The 21,554-nt window shown below is 36.0% G+C and overlaps 2 protein-coding genes and 1 long non-coding RNA gene across 8 annotated transcripts; all 3 read right to left on the reverse strand.

Annotated features, from left to right (window-relative positions):
* Positions 1–1,574: 1,574 nt before the first annotated feature.
* LOC126583029 (transcription factor TCP2-like) lies at positions 1,575–10,572 on the reverse strand. 6 transcript variants are annotated; one of them, XR_007609647.1, is made up of 3 exons: positions 8,847–10,572; positions 8,670–8,754; positions 1,575–2,338 (listed from the first exon to the last, which is right to left on the reverse strand). XR_007609647.1 is itself a non-coding variant. In XM_050247332.1 (2 exons), the coding sequence occupies exon 1, from the start codon at positions 10,071–10,073 to the stop codon at positions 8,889–8,891; it is 1,185 nt and encodes a 394-aa protein (XP_050103289.1). In that variant the 5' UTR covers positions 10,074–10,571; the 3' UTR covers positions 8,539–8,754; positions 8,847–8,888. The 6 variants fall into 6 exon arrangements, 1 of the variants encoding a protein (XP_050103289.1); XR_007609646.1 differs by lacking the exon at positions 1,575–2,338 and adding an exon at positions 2,353–2,833; XR_007609645.1 differs by lacking the exon at positions 1,575–2,338 and adding an exon at positions 3,131–3,181.
* LOC126583031 (transcription factor TCP2-like) lies at positions 3,189–4,917 on the reverse strand. Its single transcript, XM_050247333.1, has 2 exons — positions 3,439–4,917; positions 3,189–3,346 (listed from the first exon to the last, which is right to left on the reverse strand). The coding sequence occupies exon 1, from the start codon at positions 4,657–4,659 to the stop codon at positions 3,481–3,483; it is 1,179 nt and encodes a 392-aa protein (XP_050103290.1). The 5' UTR covers positions 4,660–4,917; the 3' UTR covers positions 3,189–3,346; positions 3,439–3,480.
* A 6,759-nt stretch (positions 10,573–17,331) lies between the features above and the next one.
* LOC126583036 (uncharacterized) lies at positions 17,332–19,183 on the reverse strand. The gene is made up of 3 exons (XR_007609650.1): positions 19,058–19,183; positions 18,011–18,834; positions 17,332–17,653 (listed from the first exon to the last, which is right to left on the reverse strand). It is a non-coding gene; the product is annotated as an uncharacterized LOC126583036 (long non-coding RNA).
* Positions 19,184–21,554: the final 2,371 nt, after the last annotated feature.

Raw genomic sequence — 21,554 nt, forward strand, 5'->3', positions numbered from 1 at the left:
AATGAAATGGTTAATAAATGAAAACGGGCACTCAGTTTTCAATTTTTTGTTTTTAATTTTCTCTGAAAACTTGTTTGATAAATATTTTCATGAAAATTAGAAACAAAAATTAAGCTAAAATTTGAAATCTAAACAAAGTAGCTTTTAGTTTTTCAAAAACTAAAAGTGAAAAGATTATTAAACAACAAAGATTCACTTGTGGTGAAACTGCAAGACGCTCGATTAAGCATATCTAAAACTACGTTAATGAAACTTTATTTGTCAACTATAAGATGGTGAAAAGACATCTTTGTTCACAACAAAAATGTTAAAGACAGTAATGTAATTTCACAAGGCAAAATTTTTCTTTTTTTTTAATCCTCACCTACATGTAATGTTATCATTTCTAACCTCTCTCTTTCGATTTTAACAACAAAAGTAAAAAAAATTCACACTTTGTGTGTAGGCATATACTAGTACATGTATAACTAGAGAGTAGATAATGTTCTCTTTCGAAGTAGCAACCATGATCGATCATAGTTTTTAATACATATATAATAAAAGAGTAATTCTAGAGAAATCATATATATACACCATATTAGTATATTATATGATGTGGCAAATGATGTCTACAACAAAAATCCAAAGAGATAAACTCTTTAATTGACATGTACACGTCACTTGTCATATAAAATGGTAAACAAATGTGATACAACAATATGGCTTCCATAACATTAGAACAATGATATACAAAGAGTGGAGATTTAGGAAAAGTCACACAATGAGTTGATTATTATATTTTGAACTTACCATCTATATAATCAGTCAAACCTGAGATATTTGATTTACTAGTGAAGAAAAATACACTAAATTGGTGACCACACTACTCTCTTACTTCTTAGAAGTGCTATCTATTGACTCACTGTAGACAGTCAGATCTAAAAATAAAAAATTAGATGACATACTTCCTAAATGTCTAGGGCTAGCTAGCTTGAGAAAGGGGGGAAGGAAGGACAGGGGAAGCTAGGGTAGATGGGAAGACAGATACATGCACGCTTAAACGATTTTCATGATCCTCTATCTACACTTCTTTTCAGTTTCTCTAGCAATTTAACTTCAAGCTAAACTAGTACGAACTAAAATTAGGTTGTGTTCCCAGATCAGGATACAGAGATCAAACTTCAAAATATCTTGGTAAACCTCTTACCGCACGTGATATTGCTAGTGGAAATATCTCCATGTATGTACGTGTGTAACATATAATTAGAGCTTTAGCAATTTCCTTACGGAGCGATTAAATATAGGACCATGAATTTAATGAATTTGACCCATTGAAATACTATATATGTACATTATAACTTCAAAACATAAATGTTGTATTTATATGTGTGCGTTTTTTAATGCATTTCATAATAGAAACTAGCTGATGAGCACATACTCTGTGTGTGTGTGAACAATTTCATTTTATTTTTTTGTTTTTTTATTAAGGAGTGTGATTAGTTTTTAAAATTTTAAAAAGAGTATGAAAAAATGATGGTATGACAATTTCACTTAATAAGTGCATATTTTATCTAAATATTACATAATTACTATTTTGTCCTCCTTATGTAAATATTGTGTATCAAAAGTGAGGGTAAAATAGAAAAAATAGGGATATGATTATCATTTTCTCAAAAGATACTAAATTACTATTGTGCCCTCATTATGTAAGTATTGTGTATCAAAAGTGAGGGCAAAACGGGAAAAATGGGATAAAAAGTTAACAAGGAGGGTTCTCTTAATAGTAATAATAATAATATATAGATATAGACAACATAACCAGCTCCAGGAAGAGAAAACAGGAAACATCGTCAATCTTCAAAATAAATGCATATATATGTAAACATGAGAAAGAACAATATCTAATTCTCCGCACAGGATTAACTTATTCGGTATAAGTTTTTTTTTTTTTTTCTCATGTGCAAATTAAAGAGAGCTTTATAAGTAGATTAAAAATTGTGTTTTGAACTATTACAACATCAAAGATTTCCCAGCCAAAGAAAAAGAAAACCATTGCCAGGGCCACCGTTTTTGCCAAATTTTCTCCTTACTAAAATACTTTAGTTATACACATGCGATCAGTATCTTGAATAAATTTTTTACACAATTCATAAAGAACAAAATTCGGTGAGGGCATCGTTATCCTTGGACCTTGACTATATTGTTTACCAAGATTTGTTTGATTATTCTTCCACAAACTTCTTAATCAAAGCATAAACATGTTCATCACACACCTTGTGCAATAGTCCATCTGGCTAGCTGTTGAATACTAATATATCCATATCAATTCGATCGACAAGAAGCTATAGCCTATATATTACTGCGAAATTCAAGATATTGCAATTAGCCAAGAAAGTGCATGCAAATCTGCATAACTAACCTAGCAGCAAGTATTAACTGTTTCCATGGAAATCTGGCTTACTTTTATGAGATTGCTACAGTCTTGCTTAATTTCCAAGGAGCCTTTAGCATAACAAGCTAGGAAGGAGGAAATAAAACCAGAAACAAAGGGGAATAGAAATTTCACATTCCTCATCCCACAGATCTGCTATAAACCTTTCCACCTTGGAAAAGAAACCACAATTCGATAGGCATCCATTTTTAATTGTATGAATTGGGTGAAATCCATGACAAATATCAAACAGGGAACAAGTATCATGTAATATTTATCAAACAGGGAACAACTATCAGGTGATATTTATTTTTTATCAAATAGGGAACAACTATCATGTAATATTGGTCATGATGAATCCCATTACAGCAAGCATGTTCATCAAGTATCTCCTGGCACTGTTCCTTTTCTTTGAAGATATCACTAGTTAAATCAGATACCAATTGTCAGAACATGAATATATACCCTATGTGGTGAGTTTGATTGTTTATAGCATATCTATCCCCGCTTAAATTGTACCTTTTTAAAATTAGAACAGAAATGTTTACATCATAAGTTAAAACAAAACAAAAAAAGACGTTATAACTAATTAACAAATATCTCATCAATGTCATCAGTATTAGTCATTTGTTGTTTTCACCAGGGATGTGGTTTTGACATAAATCAATGCATGCTTGTAGGGGTCTATATGTAATTCTGATCCAGTACTAGTTATATGCATTGCTAAGGAAACCTATCTTCAATTGGATCATTATGGTAACTCTTGAGGAGCTGAAAAACAGTGGAACAGGTGACTCAATAGATATATTAATGTGCAATCAAAGAAATACATGAACAAAAATCTAGCTTACTTCTTTGATCGAAGTTAATAATTTGGAAGATAATCAATAAATTCGCCGGATAATTCCACAATTAGGCCTCCCAAGATTTCAGTTCCTGCAGATTGACATCTTAATCATTAAATCTGGAATCGAAAAATAAATAATTAAGGAGAGGCATGGCTACAATAGATATGTGTATATGTATACCAGTGGAAATTAAGATTGATGGTGGCGATGGCACAATTAATGCTAGGGCATTGGGAAAGCGCCATTGATGTCCCAATTTTGAGAAGCATTGGGAAATTGGAGGTGGCTATTGCTGGAACTCTGATCAGTAGTATTATAATTGGAAACTACTGATGAAAATGACTTCATTTTGTTTCTTTTGATCAAAGCAGATTGATCCTCCTCGTGACGATGATGGTGATGAGCTTGATTAGCCAAGAGGGATCCCAGTTCTTGATTCACACGATGATCTCCAAAATTAACCTTCGACGAGGATGAGATGTTTGTTTCGTGATCATCAAGCTGCTCAATCAATAAGTTCAATTGGTTCAACATCTGATGAGGCCTCCTACTAGTAGTGCACATCTTTTTCTCTCTTGTCCTTTCCCTTGCCTTTGCTCTTGCCTTTGCCCTCGACTCTTTCGCAACATAAGCTCCAGCAGATTTAGATTCGCTCAACTTCTTCATCATCACCATCTCTTTTTCTTTGCTCAATACATGGTTTTCCACCTCGTTTATGTCCGAAACAACCTCGTCGCACTCGGAAGTGGAAGACAAACTCTTGGACCGCTCAGAACTGCAGCTCAAGTTCTTCTTCTGTGTTCCGAGATCCCTGATGGCCTTTCTGGACTTTTTTAGTAGCCACTCGATGGTTTTACTTGCCCTGTCAAGCCCTAGCAGGTCTTGGAGGTCAAAGAACTGACGGGCAACGTTGAGGGAGAGCCTCACCCTACGGTCCCTCAAACCCTGAGCGGTGAAGATCTTGCTGTGCCGGTCTTTCTTCATCTCGGCCGGTGCTACTACTAAATCTTCCCTAGAAGAATGAAGAAAATAAGGAATAATATTATCATTACTAATGCTACCATAGTTACTATGGTAGTACTGATGATGATGAAGATGATCTCCACAAGAGGATGATATGGTAGAGTTTATAATACCAGGCACAGTGTTTGATGAAACTCCCAAATGGGTTAGGGTTTGATGAGAAGGAGGCGCCATTAAAGCAATATTTTGGTGTGAAAATTGACCAGAGAGGGGATCAGGAATGTGATGAAGGAAAGTGTCTCCGGTGCAGGTTTCTAGGTTTGCACAAGGAGGAGGAGGAGGAGGAGGAGGGTAATTTGAAGAAGAAGAAGAAGAAAAGGGAAAGTTATGTTGAAAAGGAATTACAGTATTACTATTATAACTGGAAGATGAAAACATGATTTCTTTTTCCTCGGGCTGTTAGGCAGTCCTTATACAATATAATACCTTTGTTAAGAGAGCCTCTTCTTCTTTTGAACACTAGAAAGAAATTATCCTAATTTCGAACAGGTAAAGAGAGCTTCTTCATACCCATTGAACTTCTCAAGACTTCGCTTTTCATACTCACTTTCTCACTGCAACTTCAGATCCATCTGTGTTCTTAAAAAGAAGATCAAGGGGAGTGAGCTCTGCTGTGAAAGATGCATGGTACCGGATATATAAACACGGAAGCACTAATAAGTGGGGGATTGATTTGTTTGTGTTGGAGACATCTGAAAGATGGGTTTTTGGCTGTTTCTGCTGTTCTTCCTTTCTCTTGTTTTTGTTTTTGTTTTGTTTTTTTTTTTTCCGGTGTACTGTTTCTTGGGCAAAGTCTTGAAGGTACAATATTTGGAATAAGCAATAAGGATCTTCTCCGGATCCTCTTGGTAAGGATCTCGGGAGTCAAATATTTTGTTATCGTAAATTATGTGGTAAAAAATTATTTAAAATTGAATACAAACAAATAAGAAAAATTGATTTCACAATATACGATAAATAAATATGATTTACGAATTTTCGAAATTCTCACAAAAATGATCGGATTCCAATTTTTGGGTTTCATTGAGGGTGATGTGTCACCGGACATGTAAGGCGCAAAATATGTGGGTTTGTGCCACTTAATGTGGAAATACCATACCCAACCAAAACTGATGGGAAATTTGACAACCCAACTTTTAGACCCGTTAAAATTTCCAGAAAAGGGCAAGACCACATTTCATTAACTAGGGTTAGGTTAGGCAATACCTCAGCCTAGATAATAATTTCCAAGCACATTTTTTTCTCTTTCTACATGGTTCAGGTAGTTTTTCTGACTTAATTTTTATTTATTTATTCAATTTAAAGATCAAAATAGAGGAATGTATAAGAGGAAAAAAAATTCTTATAAAAAAATGTAAGAGAAGAAAAAAAAAAAAGACTGGAAATCATTCCCCAACTAGATAATGCCTCTTGAAGAATTTGAAAATCAAAATGGCGTAAGCTTCTTATGGCGCGTTTACTAATCCGTAATCAGATTGAGAGGAATTGAATTGAGGAGGAATTGAATTACGGAGGAATTGGAATGAGGTGGAAGTAGAATCAGATTCTTGTTGAAGTTGTTTACTAAAACTGTCTGGAATCGAAGAAGAATGATGTTGGTTCTATATAAGTTGTTTACTAATTCACTGGAATCAGAATTAAAACTAGCTTGATTACTAAATTGCCCTTATATAAATAAATTATTTTTATACTAATTAATCAAACTAATTTTAGATACCAAAATTTATCTATATAAAACTAATTAAAGAGGTTTCTTTTTGTACCCAAAACCCTTGTGTCTGTCTCTGTCTCCTCCACACTGGCCTTTCATCCTAAAGGCCTTATTTCCCCAGTCGCAACAACCCTCCCCCATCCCCGCCTTTCCTTGCCCTCCACCCCACTTACCCCCATAGCCACCGCCCCTAGCCCCAATTTCTGAAACCCTCTATCTCTCTCCTCCGTGCCCTCCCTCTTCGCTTTCTCGGTTACTCCCGCGATGGTTCACAACGCTGTTCAATCCAATGCGTCTGTGAAAGCCGGTGAGTGGGTCAAAGTTTAGAGATCTCATATATGCTTCCTGAGCGGGTCGCCTACTACTGATCGTAGTGGGTATGATGTTTGGCTGATGGGTTCTTTTTTTTTTTCTTTTCATTTTCTCTAAATTTGAAATTTTGATTGTTGAAGTTGAGGATGGGTGTGATAATTCTACATATGGTGGCTGTTATATTTGTGGTTGATTAGGGAAAGACAGAAGAGAGGGTGGTCTAGGGTTGCAGAAAACTGCAATGAGTGTTTCGGAATTAGAAAAAAAGTATGGGGGTAATATTGGTACAAAAGATGGATTCCTGATAGGCTTCATTTCGAGGAATTCAATTACCACCTCAATGTCAAGAATTGAATTTCGGAAGTTTGGGGAATCTGATTCCCCAAATCAAGTGGGTCCCATGCACTTTTTTCATTCCCAGGTGTTAGTAAACAGAGGAATGATCAGGAATGTGGATTGATTCCCATTCCTCCATACCCATTCCCTATATGTAAACGCGCCATTATTGTAGGTGGGATATACTTCTTTTTTGCTCTTTTATTTGTCAATTAAGCATCATCTTGCGACATGATGAAATGGTATTTTAATTTTAATATGTTAATTATTATTGATGTTAATATAACACGTAGTCTCTCTGATTCATTACGTATCATAAGAATCGTGTATACACAAAAGTTTCTCCATTGTTGACAGATAAATTAATCTAACATATACTCTTGGGTTCGTACTTCTTAAAAGGGAGCCTAATTCATTATGACCATTACAAACAGAGGAAGCCTTTAAAGGAAGGGATCTTCATTTTTCTTCTTCTTATAAAAGTGGGGATTAGTTGTGGGGTCCACACGATATCGAATTTTAACAATCTGAACTATTTATTTTTCAAGTTGCACCTCATAGATCATCCTTGCAAAATATTAACCAAAACAAAAATATTTAAGACATCTAATTGGGTTAAAAATAATTAACGAATACTTTGTTATATAAGAATGATCTTCATAATTATATTGGCAAATGATTTTGGATTGAATTGAATTTTTGTAAGGATGATCTATGAATCGAGACTTACAAATTAGACGGTTCAGATTATTGAAGTTCGATGTCGAGTGGATTCCACACCCAGTCCCCACTTTTTGTAAAAAATAGAGATCCCTTTGCATAAATGGCATGTACAAACATATATTCTGTATTTGTCATACAAATATTAAGCATGCAAACGATCAAAGCTTTCTATTTATTTGGAAAAGAAAAAACTAATGAATCTTTAGGTTTACCAAGATTTGTTTGATTATTCTTCCACAAACTTCTTAATCAAAGCATAAACATGTTCATCACACACCTTGTGCAATAGTCCACCTGGCTAGCTGTTGAATACTAATATATCCTTATCAATTCGATCGACAAGAAGCTATAGCCTTATATATTACTGTGAAATTCAAGATATTGCAATTAGCCAAGAAATTGCATGCAAATCTGCACAACTAACCTAGCAGCAAGTATTAACTATTTCCATGGAAATCTGGCTTACTTTTATGAGATTGCTACAGTCTTGCTTAATTTCCAAGGAGCCTTTAGCATAACAAGCTAGGAAGGAGGAAATAAAACCAGAAACAAAGGGGAATAGAAATTTCACATTCCTCATCCCATAAATCTGCTATAAACCTTTTCACCTTGGAAAAGAAACCATAATTCGATAGGCATCCATCTTTAATTTTATGGTTGTTGTAGTAAAGATGAATTGTGCGAAATCCATGACAAATATCAAACAGGGAACAAGTATCATGTAATATTTATCAAACAGGGAACAACTATTAGGTGATATTTATTTTTTATCAAACAGGGAACAACTATCATGTAATATTGGTCATGATGAATCCCATTACAGCAAGCATGTTCATCAAGTATCTCCTGGCACTGTTCCTTTTCTTTGAAGATATCACTAGTTAAATCAGATACCAATTGTCAGAACATGAATATATACCCTATGTGGTGAGTTTGATTGTTTATAGCATATCTATCCCCGCTTAAATTGTACCTTTTTAAAATTAGAACAGAAATGTTTACATCATAAGTTAAAACAAAACAAAAAAAAGACGTTATAACTAATTAACAAATATCTCATCAATGTCATCAGTATTAGTCATTTGTTGTTTTCACCAGGGATGTGGTTTTGACATAAATCAATGCATGCTTGTAGGGGTCTATATGTAATTCTGATCCAGTACTAGTTATATGCATTGCTAAGGAAACCTATCTTCAATTGGATCATTATGGTAACTCTTGAGGAGCTGAAAAACAGTGGAACAGGTGACTCAATAGATATATTAATGTGCAATCAAAGAAATACATGAACAAAAATCTAGCTTACTTCTTTGATCGAAGTTAATAATTTGGAAGATAATCAATAAATTCGCCGGATAATTCCACAATTAGGCCTCCCAAGATTTCAGTTCCTGCAGATTGACATCTTAATCATTAAATCTGGAATCGAAAAATAAATAATTAAGGAGAGGCATGGCTACAATAGATATGTGTATATGTATACCAGTGGAAATTAAGATTGATGGTGGCGATGGCACAATTAATGCTAGGGCATTGGGAAAGCGCCATTGATGTCCCAATTTTGAGAAGCATTGGGAAATTGGAGGTGGCTATTGCTGGAACTCTGATCAGTAGTATTATAATTGGAAACTACTGATGAAAATGACTTCATTTTGTTTCTTTTGATCAAAGCAGATTGATCCTCCTCGTGACGATGATGGTGATGAGCTTGATTAGCCAAGAGGGATCCCAGTTCTTGATTCACACGATGATCTCCAAAATTAACCTTCGACGAGGATGAGATGTTTGTTTCGTGATCATCAAGCTGCTCAATCAATAAGTTCAATTGGTTCAACATCTGATGAGGCCTCCTACTAGTAGTGCACATCTTTTTCTCTCTTGTCCTTTCCCTTGCCTTTGCTCTTGCCTTTGCCCTCGACTCTTTCGCAACATAAGCTCCAGCAGATTTAGATTCGCTCAACTTCTTCATCATCACCATCTCTTTTTCTTTGCTCAATACATGGTTTTCCACCTCGTTTATGTCCGAAACAACCTCGTCGCACTCGGAAGTGGAAGACAAACTCTTGGACCGCTCAGAACTGCAGCTCAAGTTCTTCTTCTGTGTTCCGAGATCCCTGATGGCCTTTCTGGACTTTTTTAGTAGCCACTCGATGGTTTTACTTGCCCTGTCAAGCCCTAGCAGGTCTTGGAGGTCAAAGAACTGACGGGCAACGTTGAGGGAGAGCCTCACCCTACGGTCCCTCAAACCCTGAGCGGTGAAGATCTTGCTGTGCCGGTCTTTCTTCATCTCGGCCGGTGCTACTACTAAATCTTCCCTAGAAGAATGAAGAAAATAAGGAATAATATTATCATTACTAATGCTACCATAGTTACTATGGTAGTACTGATGATGATGAAGATGATCTCCACAAGAGGATGATATGGTAGAGTTTATAATACCAGGCACAGTGTTTGATGAAACTCCCAAATGGGTTAGGGTTTGATGAGAAGGAGGCGCCATTAAAGCAATATTTTGGTGTGAAAATTGACCAGAGAGAGGATCAGGAATGTGATGAAGGAAAGTGTCTCCGGTGCAAGTTTCTAGGTTTGCACAAGGAGGAGGAGGAGGAGGAGGAGGAGGAGGGTAATTTGAAGAAGAAGAAGAAGAAAAGGGAAAGTTATGTTGAAAAGGAATTACAGTATTACTATTATAACTGGAAGATGAAAACATGATTTCTTTTTCCTCGGGCTGTTAGGCAGTCCTTATACAATATAATACCTTTGTTAAGAGAGCCTCTTCTTCTTTTGAACACTAGAAAGAAATTATCCTAATTTCGAACAGGTAAAGAGAGCTTCTTCATACCCATTGAACTTCTCAAGACTTCGCTTTTCATACTCACTTTCTCACTGCAACTTCAGATCCATCTGTGTTCTTAAAAAGAAGATCAAGGGGAGTGAGCTCTGCTGTGAAAGATGCATGGTATCGGATATATAAACACGGAAGCTCTAATAAGTGGGGGATTGATTTGTTTGTGTTGGAGACATCTGAAAGATGGGTTTTTGGCTGTTTCTGCTGTTCTTCCTCTCTCTTGTTTTTTTTTTTGTTTTTTTGTTTTTTTTTTTCCGGTGTACTGTTTCTTGGGCAAAGTCTTGAAGGTACAATATTTGGAATAAGCAATAAGGATCCGGAGAATCTCGGGAATCCACGTATTTTGTCTATTTATGGTACATCGTATGATAAAAATTATTTAAAATTAAATATTAAAAAGTTAATTTCACGATATAGGATGAACAAATACGATTTACGAATTTTCGAAATCTTCACAAAGACGATCTGAATTCCAATTTTTGGTTTTCATTGAGGGTGATGTGTCACCGGACATGTAAGGCGCAAAATATGTGGGTTTGTGCCACTTAATGTGGAAATACCATACCCACCCAAAACTGATGGGAAATTTGACAACCCAACTTTTAGACCCGTTAAAATTTCCAGAAAAGGGCAAGACCACATTTAATTAACTAGGGTTAGGTTAGGCAATACCTCAGCCTAGATAATAATTTCCAAGCACATTTTTTCTCTTTCTACATGGTTCAAATAATTTTTCTGACTTAATTTTTATTTATTTATTCAATTTAAAGATCAAAATAGAGGAATGTATAAGAGGAAAAAAGACTCTTATAAAAAAATGCAAGAGAAAAAAAAAAAGACTGGAAATCATTCCCCAACTAGATAATGCCTCGTGTAGAATTTGAAAATAATAAAGTAAACAACAATTTTGGCGTAAGCTTCTTATTGTAGGTGGGATATACATCATTTTTGCTCTTTTATTTTTCAATTAAGCATCATCTTGCGACATGATGAAATGGTATTTTAATTTTAATATGTTAATTATTATTGGTGTTAATATAACACGTAGTCTCTCTAATTCATTACGTATCATAAGAATTGTGTATACACAAAAGTTTCTCCATTGTTGACAGATAAATTAATCTAACATATACTCTTGGGTCAGTACTTGTTAAAAGGGAGCCTAATTCATTATGACCATTACAAACAGAGGAAGTCTTTAAAGGAATGGATCTTCATTTTTTTTTTCTTATAGAAGTGGGGATTAATTGTGGGGTCCACACGATATTGAATTTTAACAATCTGAACTATTTATTTTTCAAGTTGCACCTCATAGATCATTCTTGCATAATATTAGCCAAATCAAAAATATTTAAGACATTTAATTGGGTTAAAAAAAATTTACAAATACTTTGTTATATAAGAAACAACAAAATTTTATCTTCATAATTATATTAGCAAATGATTTTGGATTGAATTGAATTTTTGTAAGGATGATCTATGAATCGAGAATTACAAACTAGACTGTTCGGATTATTGAAGTTCGATGTCGAGTGGGTCTCACACCTAGTCCCCACTTTTTGGAAAAAATAGAGATCTCTTTGCATAAATGGCATGTACAAACATATATTCTGTATTTGTCATACAAATATTAAGCATGCAAATGATCAAAGCTTTCTATTTACTTGGAAAAGAAAAAACTAATGAATCTTTAGGTTTTCCAAGCTGCTGGATGTGGTGGCCTTGTATATGGAAATTGCGCTTGCACATGCTTTTGTCTTTTACCCAGCAATAGAAGCAGCAAGTAGTGTTGTCGAGGAAGGAAGGCTTTTTGACATCCCATCTAGGGTCGCTTTCACCCTCTTTTTAAGTAGAATATAAGGTGGAAAGTAAAGGAGGATTGGTGGAAAAACAAGTAGGGTTCATTTGGGGTGTTGCCCTAGCTAGTGGAACGTGTTAGCTTAACTAAACCATCAGAGCATTTCCACCCATGAAATTTTGCCATGGCCAAATCCAAAATCCACTCCAAAACCCATTCCACCCACTCCTCCAAGCCAGCCATGGTTGAGCCTTTGCAGCAGCCTTGACAAATCTAGCCCCTAGTCCATGGTAGTTACTATTTACAATTGGTGGAGAGTAACATAATCGCAGCAACTTATTCAAAATTAATCTCATTCGTTGAATAATTAGTAAATCTCATGACAGTCACTAATTTATAATGGATGGAAAATGATAAAAGACAAGCTTAAAACATTTACTATATAAGTGAATAGTAACTACCATGCCTATTTGTAAACTCAAATCCATCAAATGGGTGAAAATGCTCTCAGGCATGGATTTCATTTAAACTAAAAGCGACATTGGCATGTTTCAATAGTTGGTGTGGCAGTTACACTATCCATGCATGTTGGCAGATTTTGTCTTTGGTTTCCGATCCACGAATTTTATTTCGGACTTCATATTTGAAGACTGTAATTGTGTTTAGACTTGAGATCATCTTCAACCTTTGGGTTAAAATCTAAAAATTTTAACCTAGAAATATGTTTTCTACTCCAACTCTTTTGGGTTAATTTTTTGTCTAAGATTATTAAAGAATGAATTTAGGATTCTTAAAGTAACTTTAAAAAAAAAAATTATGTAGACCATCATAATTTAATTTTATAAATAAATTGGGATAGGTTTAAAACCTAAAATTTGAGTTTTACTCCAAGGATTGTAGGTCTTAGGCGTTGATACCGCCGTGTACTCTCCCTCTTTCTCTTATCAATGAATTGAATATTTCAGTTTAAAAAAAAGAAGTTGGTGTGGCAATAACTTATCAAAATGATTCAGAAAATGATGAACAAAGTTGTTGATGCACGAAATCAAATGGACATTGGAACAACGAAAAGTGTTAACTGTTGGTTGCTTCGATCACCTAATGAGGATAATGTGTAAAGAGGATAATCTCTCTTTCTCTCGAGCTATTTTGTGAAACTAAGACCTAAAGAAACACTCGGAGCAAATACGTATTGTATTCAGTCCAGCCTCTGTCCAAGTTTTGACACCAATACAACTTATGTAATTTAATTTATAAAGCTAGCTAGAGTTTTCCTTTTTATCTATACTAAGGGGAGATGTGAGTTTAGCCTCATAATATGCTAGCAATAATGTGGTTCAAACTAGCTTTTGGTGAAAATCAAACTTAAGACATCTCACTTCGAAGTGAAGAGGAATACCACTGGACTATAATATTAAGTGGCCGATCAATTTGTGTTTTTTTTTATCTAAACGTTTTTTGATCCTTCCATCTTATATTCCAACGCATCAAAAACTCCAGCCCAATTAATTCATTTGATCAGATTGATATGTTTTAATTCTCAATTCTTGCTTTCGTGTTAACCCAATTTTAAGATCTTAGTTCAGTAGGTTGAACATGACGTAACTAAGAATTCCAAGTATTAACATATTACCACTTTCTTCAAATTAGATGGCGATTGAGGATCATAAACTTTTCCTGGACGCGTATAATGAGAAAAATCTAGGTTATCGATCATTTTGGTCATGTTGTTTTTTATGTCATTTCCTGATCAATGTTGGAGACTTCTACCATGATTTTCCTCTACGAGTAGAAGTATAAAATTATCAATCATTTAGTCATGTTTTTTACGATCACAATCTAGCCTTGAAACATCAGTGTATCCCATACCGGTAGAAAACATCAACTTGCATGTTATTGTACAACTTGTTTTCCCAAAAAAAAGCTTATGTATATATCTACTGTACACCCTGCCCCCTCCCAGGCACCCACAGACCAGTAATAAAGAATGAATTTAACCTAGAAATATGTTTTCTACTCCAACTCTTTGGGGTTAATTTTTCGTCTCAGATTATTAAAGAATGAATTTAGGATTCTTAAAGTAACTTTAAAAAAGATTATGTAGACTATCATAATTTAATTTTATGAACATTTTAGCCTAAAAATATTTAGATTCCTATAAATATTGGAAAATCACTAAACCGACACTATGAAACTCATGAAACACTATAAAAGAATATGAAACCCATGAAAGAATTTTTTAAATTATTTTAGCCGTTGGATTTAAATTTGGACCGTTATATCTTTTTCTTTAGCGTTAGATTTGATCATATTAAATCTTAGCAGCTGGATTCAATAAACTTATATATATAAAACTAAAAAAAATACACATGGCCCAACCCACTAACATATTGTTTTGATGAGCATGCTCCATCCTCCCATAAGCATTAGCAAAATCATCTGAGATTAGGATTCTGGTAGAATCATTCACATGGCCACATGCAAGATCAAGAGTTGGAGCTAAATTTTCAAAATAAAATTGAAAGTACCAAATAGGGGAACTGTGTAATTGGATAGAAGATAACCCAATACTACTCCAAAGTAAATGTAACTCCACAATATCAATGTCTGGACCTTTCAACTCAGCGCGACAGATAATCACAATTTAAGAACAACATTGACATAAAAGTATAAATCCACCGCAAAGATACTAATCCTCTTCTTTCGGCAAGAAAGTACGAGGATCACATAAAGCTTGGGGCGACTGGACCCTTCGACAGCCCAAGGCGAACTTCCATTGCATGATGTGTGTCCACAGGCCGGAATGTTTCAGATTCACGGGGGTCTGCAATTAGCACAATGAAACGTATAAGAAACCAACACAATCATACAATTAATGGGTTAAAAGAACGAAGCAACAGTATGCGTTTCACTTGGTTAAAGAAAATTAGAACAATATGAACTGCTTTCTTCCTAAGTTTTACCATGATCGTTTAAACTTAGCTTCTATAAGAATGCAAGGTCTAAAATATATGCATACCAACTGAATTCCGAGGATTGGCATGGAATTAAAACGATATAAGCCAAATCTAGGGGATTTTCCACTCAAGAAGTTTTAACTCATTACTTGTTACTTAATGATCCATAATTGTAATATTAGCATCTTGAAGATGGAAAGAAATTAAAAGAAGAATCAAATTACAAAATTCCTAATGACATCAACCCTAATTAAAAACCAATTGATTAGAAGAAAAAAAAGGCTGCATGTTCGAAATTCATGAGGATTACTATGGATGTTTAAAAGAGAGAATTACAAGAGGACCCTGATTGGTTAGTTCTTTACAAAGAGGAACGTAAGAAGGCTCCGATTGTATCATAAACATTGAAGGAGTTCAAACAAATAGTTCAAAGAGAAACCATGAACAGTTAAAGCTTAGGATACCAATATTATCTACTTTGTATATGAAGAGTATTTTCTTACCATTCAGGTAATCCTCAAAGCCGAAATCATCCAATTTTCCGTTCATAGCCTCCAAACCCAGCATTGAGGAAGGAATTGGGCCAGCAGGCCTCTGAAATCTGCAGTTGTTTCAAAGAATAGAGTACAACTCAGATTTAACTACAGCAAGTAAACGCTCAGTGTTTTAAGTCCATTACTGCATGTGATACAAAAAAAACATAAGTCACTAGGCTGGTTTGGTATTGCCGTGCTTTGAAAAAAAGCTGATGTGGGAATAAGCGGCTGTGCTGTGAGAATAAGCAGCTGTGAAAAAAATCAGCAGAGTGTTTGGTAAACTTTTTTGTAAAAGTGCTTTTGAAAAAAAAAAGCAGTCTGATAGTGGGTTTTTTCATTAAAGGAGCACTGTAGTTCCGTGTGCTTTGAAAAAAAGCCAGTTTTCCAAAGCTACAAATAGCAGCTTCAACTTTTTCCTTTGATTTCAGCTTATTCTCACAGCAGCTTCCAAAATAAGCCTTTTTTTTTTTAGTTTACCAAACACCTAAAACCCTCACAGCTTTTTTTCATGTGTGTTTTTTTTAAGCACCTCACTCACAAACCACCCCTAAGAAGCACATACAATTACATCCACGGTCAACCAACAATATATGAACTTCAGAGCAACCTCAGACTAAAAGACAAAAGATTCTGTAAGCTCTTTTTTTTCACTCATACTCGGTCTGGATATCTGATACAACTAATAAGTTAGCACAACAAATGTATAAAAACACCTCAAATTGATAGGGAACTGGTGTTTCCTTATCTATATGGCATAACTTGGATCGCAATCAGGCATGGTAAAGACATAATCCAGCCAGTTATAATCGACTCAATATAGAGGATTTGAAAGAACATAGATCACAAATTCCCACCATCTTATTCCTGATTGAACCAGTTTTTTTGTCAATGAGTGAGAAATAACGACACAAACCGGCCACAACCTAAGAACAAAAACTGTACAAGAGATTAACATCTGCACAGACAGAACCACCAACAAAGCTCTAATGCAAAACTTTCATACTCGCAACCCTTATGCACAGGACCATTGACGATGACAGAACAAGATGCTCAAAATATTATCTTCTTTTTCATTTTTTTTTTACTTGTGTGACTGCCGAAATAATCTACGTTTAAATTGATACCACTAGATTGTAACATTTATATCCTAAAAAAGTATAGTTCAGTGACTTTTGTAGCGTGAATGACATTCGTATTAAGGGCTCAGTTTAGGACCGGTGTAGTAAGTAAGCATTTATGCTTATAAAAGCTTTTTGTTTTTTACTATAGCCATTAAATATTACATTGTAGGAGTATTTATCTTCACTTGTAAACGATAAGTTTTAGATTCAATTTTCGCTAACAACAAATTTGAAACATGTTATTGCTAGTCCAATGTGAAACTTAACTCACTTCCCCATCCTTTAGTGTGGATAATAACGTTTGTTAAAAAAAACTGTTTTTACTATAAACTAAACTTCCAAGTGCTTTTTGTAAGAAAACACTTGGAAGTTCTTTCTGGAGAAGCATTGGACATGTGCTTCTCCACAAAATGCTCTCTACGAGCGAGAGATCTAGTGTTTACCTTTGCATCCGAGATTATGTGTTTGTATCCTCTCTCCCCTAATGTCGTTTGTGTCAAGCGAAAAAAGTGTACACGTGCAATCTGGTGTTCATATTGTACGTATTAAACAAGGGAAGGAGTGTAGAAAGAAAAAATGAGAGTGAATATCACTACTTCGTTTAAGAATGTTTTGATGAGCATGCTCAATGAGAATAAGCATTAGCAAAATCATCTGAGGTTAGGAATCGGGTAGAATCATTCACATGGCCACATGCAAGATCAAGAGTTGGAGCCAAATTTTCAAAATAAAATTGAAAGTACCAAATAGGGGAACTGTAATTGGATAGAAGATAACCCAATACTACTCCAAAGTAAATGTAACTCCACAATATCAATGTCTGGACCTTTCAACTCAGCGCGACAAACAATCACAATTTAAGAACAACATTGACATAAAAGTATAAATCCACCGCAAAGATACTAATCCTCTTCTTTCGGCAAGAAAGTAAGAGGATCACATAAAGCTTGGGGCGACTGGACCCTTCGACAGCCCAAGGCGAACTTCCATTGCATGATGTGTGTCCACAGGCCGGAATGTTTCAGGGGGTCTGCAATTAGCACAATGAAACATATAAGAAACCAACACAATCATACAATTAATGGGTTAAAAGAACGAAGCAACAGTATGCGTTTCACTTGGTTAAAGAAAATTAGAACAATATGAACTGCTTTCTTCCTAAGTTTTACCATGATCGTTTAAACTTAGCTTCTATAAGAATGCAAGGTCTAAAATATATGCATACCAACTGAATTCCGAGGATTGGCATGGAATTAAAACTATATCAGCCAAATCTAGGGGATTTTCCACTCAAGAAGTTTTAACTCATTACTTGTTACTTAATGATCCATAATTGTAATATCAGCACCTTGAAGATGGAAAGAAATTAAAAGAATAATCAAATTACCAGTGAATCAACACACGAGCTCGTCATCATGCCCAGGCCCACAAGCCCAATCCTAAACTGCCAAAAACAAAAAACCTCTTCATCAGAAAATCACGACGGCTTTGATCTCCATTTCCGCGATCTTTGGAGCTCCCTTTAACTCTGACCCACCACCAAATCCATCCATTCTTCCTTCCTCCGCCATGCTCCGCCGCTACATCTCCTGAAAGCCACTAAATCCCCCGATTTCAAGACTACCTGGAAGTCGGGTTTCTCAAATTTTGCAGGTTCTTGGTTTTGCCCGTGGAGTTTGAACCTGAAATGCCCAGTAGTCTCGGTCGCTCCCTCTCAGATTTTCTGGAGTTGGAGCCGCTGCAGTGCAATTCTCGACTCCCTGTTGCCGTCGTCTGAGATGGCAAATTAATCGGAAAGCACACCATAGTCACCAACGCCGAGAGATCCAGACCCGATGGTGGCTCCGGCCCACAAAAGAATTTCCAGAAAAAGAGGCTCCAGGCTGCCAGGATGCACCTGTGGGTGTGGACGAGACGGCCCTCGACGCTGAAGTTGTGTGGTGCTGGAGCTGAGCCTCCCAGTGCTGTTGCATCTGAAGTGCCAAAAGGTGATCCAGATCTGCTGAAGAATGGTTGGCTAACTGTCGGTGGATAAGATTCTGACTTGGCAAATGCTCTAATGCTGCATCATTCAAATGTCCAAAACAAGCCAAAATATTCCGCTGTTGATGCTGCTGCTGTCGAATTTGTTGTCGCGCAAGCAATTCAGCTAAATCAAAATGATTGGGTTTCCTGTTTCATGTGTGCCAATTGGTGAGGAGCTACCATGTCCTGATAGAGGTTTGTATTAGAGACTGAATTTTTTCTATGAACATCGGACCATGCATCAGCAAGACCATGCATCCAGGTGGGCATCAGCCGCTGCCGATGCCTTCTGGTAATAATTTTGGTGGTGCCAGGTATGAGAATAATGGAAAGGAAAAGCAGAAAGCATGACTACCCACTGAGATAATTGCAGAAAGCAGAAAAAAGGAGAAAAAGCAGAAAGCCCTACCTCATGAATTATGCACACATGGTTCAAACTTTCTGGCCCTGGCAAAGCACCATGTAAAGGGAGAGATTTTGCATTCACGAGACTTTCTATGCGAGGGCACATGGAAAACAAAAACAAAAGCAACAAAGATGCAGGGGAAAGACAAAAGCAACCAAGTGGGCTGCGGGAAACAAAAGCAAAAGCAAGGATTAAAAAGAGAAAGGAAATGATTATACTTTTGCTTTTGTCGACCATCAAAGCAGAAGATGCCATCAACTCTCGAAAAAGAAAACTTTCATCGTGCATGTTCCCACTTTTCTGAAGAAGCCACTAGAAGACGAACATGGAAAAAGATATGTAACAACCCATTACGCAGTAGGTGTAGTACGCACCAACGACTGCCTTATTTATTTTTGAATGATGTAATTTATTTTTCTTATCTTTCGGAGATATCTGTATAAACCCCATCAGAGGGTAATAAAAAAATTTAAAAAAAAATGGCAAGCCCAAAATAATGGGCTGGAACATTATGTGGAGGGCGAAGGTCCATATGCCCAAAAGAGCCAGACCCTCTATTATCACCAACCAGGTGATCAAAAGTACGCCTAGTACTCTAAAATTATTCGGCACCCTGCCACTACTATCACCAACCAAGTGATCAAAAGTACGCCCAGTACTCCAAAATTATTCGGCAGCCTACCGTTATTATCACCAACCAGGTGACCAAAAGTATGCCCAGTACTTCAAATTATACATGAGCATTACTCATGTCAATCATACATAAACATTCATGAGCATTACTTATATCAATCATACATAAACATTCATGAGCATCACTCATGTCAACATTCATGAGCATCACTCATGTCAACATCCATGAGTATCACTCATATCAATCAACATAAACATTCATAAGCATCACTCATGTCAATGAGCTTCAAAAGCTTCATTTACAGAGCTCTAGCTTCAAAATGTTCATTTACAAAAGCTCTAACTTCAAAAGTTTCATTTACAGAGCTCTAGCTTCAAAAGCTTCATTTACAGAGCTCCACCTTCAAAAGCTTCATTTACAAAAGCTCTAACTTCAAAAGCTTCATTTATAGAGCTCCAGATTCAAAGCTTCACTTGCAAAGCTTGGTATACAAATACCGCATTCGAACAACACCACTTCGGCCCATACATGGATTAAATTTGAAGTCTCCAGCCAACAGAATCTATTGACCGAAGACTTAGGGGACTACATTAGGTACCATATATTGGGCCTCAACTTGGTCTCATGAAAAATACTTGGGGGACTTAGCCCATTATTTATGTATTGAGGAGCGAGCCTTTATTCTATAAAGGGACTCCCTCATTTTCATTAGAGAGCATCGCCGTCAGCTGAGTAACCGCCTCGCCGCGAGCATAAACTCTAGCCCATCACCATATATTGGGCCTCATAAAAAATACTTGGGAGACTTAGCCCATCATTTATGTATTGAGGAGCGAGCCCTTATTCTATAAAAAGGACTCCCTCACCATCATTAGAGAGCATCAACTCTAACCCATCATTCATGTATTGAGGAGCGAGTCTTTAATCTATAAAAGGGACTCACTCACCTTCAACGCCACAAGCCGAGCCAACTAAGGCAACATAAGCCACGAGCCGAGCATCCTCGCAGCATGTGCTACTTCTAGTTGAGCATCATGTCAGATTGAGCACCGCCTCATATCGAGCATCAGTTCAAGACAACATCTAGTTACTTCGGCCCACACATGGACTGAATTTCAAGTTTCCAGCCAAAAGATTCTGTTGACTGAAGACTTGGGGGACTACTGTTTATATCATACTTATGGCCTCCGTATTTAGATCTCGTACAAATACTCGAAGGACTTAAATGTAATTATGTAATAAAGGAATGGGCAAATATGTAATAAGTGAGGAGCCCTTATTCTATAAAAGGACTTCTCACCCTTACAATTTGGAGAAGCCATTTCTTAGGCCATGGGAAGAGTTCTCTCACCTTCAGAAGCTCTCTCCCTCACTCCCCTCACTTCTCAGAGAAATAACATAATTAGTGTGGACGTAGCCCAAACCTTGGGGTGAACCACGATATATCTTGTGTTATTTACATTTCTACAGATTCACGGTCGGATTTACATTGTTCCAAGACCTCCGGTTTTGTGCATCAACACGTGTCATACCCGATATCTTAACGGGCCGTGTCGTGTAATACCTGTTAAAATAAACGCGTAAAATGACCCGACCCAAAATCGACTTGATAATATTAACAGGTAATATGACCCGACCCGTTACCCGTTAAGGAAAATATATTTTAAACCAATAAATAATCAAATGAAAAACATAATACTAAATAAATATATACGTACCATATTATCACATCCAAAACATAAAAATGCATTGTTCTTTTAAGTATATTTTCACTTACCTAAAGTCTTTAATAGTTTTTAATTAATGTAGAAGTTTAAAAAAATATAGAAAAAATATATAAACGCTCGTAATGACAAGCTTTACAAC

Source organism: Malus sylvestris, chromosome 9 (genome assembly GCF_916048215.2).
Source record: "Malus sylvestris chromosome 9, drMalSylv7.2, whole genome shotgun sequence".
In the NCBI taxonomy this organism is placed as follows: domain Eukaryota; kingdom Viridiplantae; phylum Streptophyta; class Magnoliopsida; order Rosales; family Rosaceae; genus Malus; species Malus sylvestris.

Coding starts and splice junctions, on each gene's coding strand:
- LOC126583029 (XM_050247332.1), bottom strand. CDS start 10,073: ATGTTTTCATCTTCCAGTTATAATAGTAATACTGTAATTCCTTTTCAA.
- LOC126583031 (XM_050247333.1), bottom strand. CDS start 4,659: ATGTTTTCATCTTCCAGTTATAATAGTAATACTGTAATTCCTTTTCAA.